This window comes from Medicago sativa, chromosome 7, assembly GCF_051527215.1.
Source record: "Medicago sativa cultivar Bolivia chromosome 7, Bolivia_mono, whole genome shotgun sequence".
NCBI lineage: Eukaryota > Viridiplantae > Streptophyta > Magnoliopsida > Fabales > Fabaceae > Medicago > Medicago sativa.
In genome coordinates, this window is record NC_140755.1 from 91,941,414 (window position 1) to 91,947,762 (window position 6,349).

At 35.7% G+C, this 6,349-nt stretch overlaps 1 protein-coding gene across 3 annotated transcripts; it reads right to left on the minus strand.

Moving 5' to 3' along the window:
- Window positions 1–2,013: 2,013 nt before the first annotated feature.
- Window positions 2,014–6,124, minus strand: LOC146910257 (protein NRT1/ PTR FAMILY 5.2-like). 3 transcript variants are annotated; one of them, XR_015017567.1, is made up of 5 exons: window positions 5,738–6,124; window positions 5,190–5,407; window positions 3,914–4,482; window positions 2,454–3,763; window positions 2,014–2,345 (listed from the first exon to the last, which is right to left on the minus strand). XR_015017567.1 is itself a non-coding variant. In XM_085722831.1 (4 exons), exons 1-4 carry the CDS (start codon window positions 5,868–5,870, stop codon window positions 2,866–2,868), a joined length of 1,818 nt encoding a protein of 605 aa, XP_085578957.1. In that variant the 5' UTR covers window positions 5,871–6,124; the 3' UTR covers window positions 2,014–2,865. The 3 variants fall into 3 exon arrangements, 2 of the variants coding, with proteins under 2 accessions (XP_085578957.1, XP_085578958.1); XM_085722831.1 differs by having other exon boundaries at window positions 2,014–3,763; XM_085722832.1 differs by having other exon boundaries at window positions 2,014–3,763; window positions 5,190–5,327; window positions 5,738–5,854.
- Between the last annotated feature and the right edge of the window lie 225 nt (window positions 6,125–6,349).

The window sequence follows — 6,349 nt, forward strand, 5'->3', positions numbered from 1 at the left end:
AATTGGACTAGGAAACAAATAACCAGGACACCGAAGAGAGAAAACGAGAACTTGTATAGAAGTGAAACAAGATCGTGAAAAGAAAGAAAATAAAACAGACTAGGTTCTTGGATTGTAACCTAGGCTGATACCATGTTAAACTCGGAGAAGCTTAGAGAAATGAAGGTCAAAATTGTGTTCCTCTCCATTATGATTTTTCATATAAATACAAGGGTAAATTATAGAGACCTCCCTTCAGGTTTACTTAAATAACACAAACATCCCCTCTAGTTTTCAAAACTCACTTACCTTCCCTCCTTTTTAACAGTGTCAAATTTCTGTTAAATAAAGAATAAAAAAAGAAAAAGAAAAAAGGTTCTGTTCCGTTCCATCACACATTGCCGCTAAGAAATTATTCACCAGCTAATAATTCATCTATGGTAGACTCACATGCTTATGGCAGATGGGCTGTTAGCCTCATAAGGATAAAAACCTAGTTGTTTTGGGATTTGAATATGAAACATTGGAGGAACTTTCCAATGTTTACAAATTGGTTTACCTTAACATTGGAAGTGCTTTTACTTTTGAAAGATATGTTTTGGGATTTGAATATGAAACATTGGAGGAACCTTCCAATGTTTACAAATTGGTTTACCTTAACATTGGAAGTGCTAGAATATTAAGAATAATTATCTGTATTGCACCGTCAAACGTTAGATGATATTTATGGTAGATTGTTTGTACCTTTAGAAAAAGAAGAGAAAAAGTGACTTGTTTTTGTGTTTTTTGTTGTGAACTATGCTCTGATTGAGTGGTCAAATATGAAATGGGTGAAGAACGTTATGAGTGGAAGCTACTGCATACCGTCAACATTTAGGCGTGAAACTGAGAGGGATGGAGATCGCACAAAAATTATTGGAAACAAATTGGCTTGATATTTTAATCTTGAAGCTTTGAAGCCAGATTCCATCAACAAATGATATAGTCATCATCAATGGAGACAAAGATGTTTTTCTTTATACAAAAAAAAAAAAAAAAAAAGGTTTTTGTTTTAACTTTTAACTGATGGGAAACGGTGTTAGCTTCAAAGGGAGGTATTTATCTATTTTAAACAAATTTAGGGGAGGATGGTGTCTACTATAAAACTAGAGGGGGTATTTGTGTTGTTTAAAGAAACCTTAGGGGAGGTCAATGTAATTTTCCCTAAATACAATGTAATTACAAGGTGTCAAGTTAACTTTCAACCCACTAAATTAGCTAAACTGTCATATGTACATTTACAACTAATTATGCTAATTAAGAGAATGACTATTTGACTATAAATGTGCAATCTGATACTGTTTGATATGCCATTAATTCTGTTGACATTCACTACCTAAGTTTTCAAATTGTCCATTTTACATAAGCTAACAAACGAAAAAAATGTCAAAAACAAAAAGGAATCGGCCGGATTTTTTGTTTTGTAGTTCTTATGAATTCACATTTTTAACCGCTTCCTTTCTTTGCTGATTCGCTTGGTGTTTTACATTTAACTTACTCACCAAGTTATTATTAGATTTTATGAAGCTGACTTGAGATTAGCATGGCAGAAAAAGTCTTGTGTTTACGAACGAAAAAACTATACTGTCAGTTAAATTTGCTTTCAGACCTTTCACTGAGTATATTTAAATATTTGTATATATGCTTCAATCCCTATCTAGTCACTGGTCATCTCAAATTCTATGGCTCTTCTCTCATGTCTCTATCTTTGTTTCATGTTCATTCTCACTTTCAGCACCAGTACCTCTTTATTTTCAACTTGACTTTGAAACCAAAATATGAAAGTTGTAATTGCCGAAAGCATTTTTTATGCTAAATAGATAGGTACTAGTATCCATATGCAGATGTTACTATTAATTGGAACAACATCATGTAGATTATATCATATGCACTGTGCAGCCGGCAAGCACACATTTACAGAATATGCTTGATTGCTTGCAACTGTTTCATAATTTTAAACGTGGAAGAATTTAATAGAAAAATTAGATAAAAAAGGAAAGTGAAACTTTTTTAACATCTGATATAGAAAAGTGAGAATAAAATAACTAAGTCACTAGTAATTGTTTTAATAAAATAAAAAATTAAAGTAAACTATATTCTACACTACAGTTCAGTTTCCGGCAGCTGCAACTATTGGTTTTCAGTCTTTCATCTCTAGCCTCCACATTGTTTGCCACCATAATTAGGAAATTTTACGGCGAGATTTTTTGACGAAACAAACTTCAAAAAAGCAGAATTTTCTGGTTAGTCAGACGCCAAGACGCCGTCCCCTGAGTCATGCACTTTCACTCGTCGCTTCATCATGTATGCTTCCACTTCATCATGTACTAGTGACATGGCATGGAATATACTTGTCAGTTGTTATCTAGGTTGTTAATGTTTTGAATTAACTAGATCATAAACATTCTGAGATTAGATCATAAGAAGTCTCTTACCCAAGTGCATCTGATAAACTTTAATTATTATTTTCTCCCCTGCCTAACTTCAAGAGTTATCAGAATTGATTCTGCATTTGTTTTTTTTTAATAAATATTTTGCCTCTTTAGCTGTAATTATCGAATTACGTACATCATACATGGAAGATATTCTAGCATATGGTGGTTTCTTTAGCATATAATGGCTGAAGGTTTTCTAGGAATTACATACATAGTTTTTCTCCGTAGAGGTTCTTTATCATTGATGTGAAACTCTCTATGACCATGTTAATGTTTCTAAACAAGGAAAGACCGCTGCATTCAAATTTAATCGTGAAAATGGGAATTGCTAGAGATGAACCACGGCAAGACAAATCTGCAGCTATTTATTTTCTGAAAGGCGAATAGAAGGAAGGAGTCATGGTCGTATTTTTCACGAGTTGGCATCTTGTTGTGGAGTGCTTTTGCTTATTCTGGGACTATTCTGAGATGAAGTTGGGTTCATCTCCAAACTTGATTTGTCTTGTCTGACATCAACGTTATATACAAATAACTTCGCAACAACTAGAAAGCCAAGGAAGTTGAGTAAGCTTAATACTGCCATGAACATATAATAATTATCTAACCGGGAGATGTTTAGGTTATCCAAAACCCAACCTTTGTGACCATGTCTCTGGGTAATATTAGCAACAACTGAAAGAAGGAAAGTACTTAGAAAACTTCCTAAACCCAGGCTGGTGGTAAAATATGATGTTCCGAGACTTTTCATGCCTTCTGGTGCTTGATCATAGAAGAACTCTAACTTGGCAATTTCCACAAAGGTATTAGCAATCCCTCCCAAGGCAAACTGAGGAAGGAGAATAAAAATAGTGAGGGGAATCGTATCATGCCGGCCAAAGAGGTTGTTTTCTCTTGCAACACTGAGTCTCTTCCTTTCAGCCAAGCATGCAGTGACCATTATAGCGATGTGCAACACTAGGCCAATTCCTAATCTCTGCAACAGTGTGATTCCTCTGGGGTTCTTTGTGTATCGCCGGATTATTGGCACAAAAGCAAGGTCATAGACTACAATGCTTATGAGCATGAAGATAGTTTTAAATGATGTGAGGCAGGCTGGAGGGAAATCAAAATGCGGTCCCATTCTTCTGTCTAGCGTGGTTCCTTGTTTAATGAAGAGTGTGGTTGATTGAACTATCAATGTGCTAGGGATAAGTGTTGTAATCAAAATCGGAATCATTTTTGTCATTTGTTTGGTTTCCTCAACTTGTGTCACTGTACAAAGCATCCATGGTGAAGTTTGGCCTGTCTTTGTAGCCGCTTTGTCAAGGAAACTACAAGCATATAAGAAGTCATGCATGCAAATTAAATGATATAATACCCAATCTTTACAACAACAACCAAGCGTTATCCCACTAAGTGGGGTCGGCTACATGGAAAAAAGATGGTGAAATTTGAAAGGATATAACTCAATTAGACCTAACCTCAAGGAAGAGCTGCGATCAATTCTATTTCTCCCGTTGCATCCATACTCTTCTATGCTTAACTCATGTAGCTCTTTCGGATCTTCTGGGACCCGTGTCATCCACTTTCTCATAGCTGCCACAAAGACTTGTAGCATTCTAGTTATCGGGCTGCCTGAGGACAACTTATGCCTATACAATGGAGTTCCTACCAGAAACACCAATACTGAAACCGCAAGTCCAGCGGTAGGAAGGCCATATCCTACGGCCCAACCCACTCTGTCTTGTATGTAGATTACAAAAGTGTTGGAGAATAGGGTACCCAGAAAAATACTGAAAAACCACCAATTGAAGAAGGATAGTTTATAGGTCCTCTCTTTGGGCTCGAACTCGTCAAATTGTTCTGCTCCCATTGTAGAAATGTTAGGCTTAGTTCCTCCTGTTCCTACAGCAATGATGTACAGGGCAAGGAAGAAAATGCCCCTTTGCAATGGTGACGCTCTCGGGCAATTTTGGTCTGCAACTCCTTGTGCACATTCTGATGGCCTCAAAGATGTTACTGAAACAGCTAGAGTCAACAAACACATTCCCTGGCCAAACAAAAGAATGGTAAGTCTGTTTTTAATCATATAAATAACACACTAAATGAGTTGGAGATATTTTAAGATTCAGAAGTTCTTATGCGAAGGGCGGTGATATTTTAAGATAATAGTGAGTTGGAGATAAAGAATTTGTGGGATGTGGGAGGGGTGAGCAATAGTGTGGTTATTTGAAGGTGAATCAGTGAGATACGCAATGTATAAACAGCATAAGTTCATGCCACATTTCCACAATACACATCACAACAATCACAATGTTCGCAATTGCAGTGGCAGTGGCTGCAACCACAGTCACATCTGTAATTGCAGCTTCTATTTGAAACAAAAGGCCTAGCTTATTTAGCAAATAGGCTTAAACTAGGTTAGAAAAGTCCTAATTCAAGTCAAGTCATACAGTCCCAAGTGATTGCATGATCATGAACTGTATTCCTTTCCTTGTGTGAGAGCATGTTAGAAAATCTAAATGTAAGTGAGCCTATATGGTTTGGATTCAGCTAGGATATACTCATTGTCAAGTTTTGGGTATGATATGTGTAAAATTTACTACTGTGAATTTATGTTAGTTGCTTGTCTTAATATTACATATGGTCTTGTTTATGGACTTCCCCATCCCATCCCAATCATAATGTTCATCCAATAATTTTACCTGCTACTAAGTAGCATATACTCGAATAATGAGAATAAATATCATTACATACCAAGAGATAAATGCATGATGCAATAACAAAGGTCCAATAGCGGCCAAAATAAGCATCGGCTATGTAAGCTCCTACAAGTGGCATCATCCACACCGAACCTGCCCAGTTGCTAACGTTGTTTGAAGCTTCCACGGTACCCTGATGAAGCTTATTTGTTAGATAAATCACTAAGTTTGATGCTATCCCGTAGTAAGCCATTCTCTCAAACACTTCATACCCTATAAATTACACAAAAATGCATGATAATAATAATAATAATTCATTCATGTTGCTATGTATGAAAACAATAAAATGGAAAAAAGAGAAAAATATTAGGGTGTCTAAAAAAAATGAAAATATTAGGGTTACACCTATATATACTAATTGACTAGTGCTCCTTGTAACTAAACTATGTATCTCTAATACAAACCACAGTGCACTATAATTTTTGTCAAAATTCTAAAGTATATCTCATTCGCCAAAATTGTAGAGGCGCAATGTGATTCCACCAATCTCATAGTGTATAGTGTATACAAATATGCACGAAGCCAAAAAACGCTTCACTTTACCTACTATGAAGGAGCAGGCTTTCCATCGTCCAGTCTTTGATCTTAAAACAGGTCTACCTTTTAGGTCTACTGTACCATCTTGAGTGTAATCTTCTTTCCCACTTGCATGGCCTTTTTCTTCAACCATTTCCATGATGCTGGAAAGAAGAACTATACTTGTGTTGTTAAGCTTTTATGTTGGAATCATGCAAGGTTGGTAGCTTTTCCTTATGAGCTTTTTGGTCTATTTAAGGACGGGCAATTTGATTTTAGAAGTTTGTCTATTACTACCCACCTAAAGTTATGTATTGTCCATTTTGCATGACCTAACTAATAGAAAACAAATAAGGAATCTGCCATATTTTTGTTTTCCACTTCTTGTGTTTTCACTTTTTTTTTACTCTTCTTTCTTTGTGATTTCGCTTGGTGTTTACATTTAACTTATCTTGAAGATGACATGATATTGATTTTGACATGACACTACTATAGGACCCAAAGTTCATGTCTCTGTCCTATGTTCATTCTTAAATTCAGTACAAATGGCCTCAAACAAAGAAATATTTCTTGTATTAAATATGCAAAAGTTAGTTTCCCCAGTTGTTTGATTAATTATGATTTAGTTGGTCCAATTGT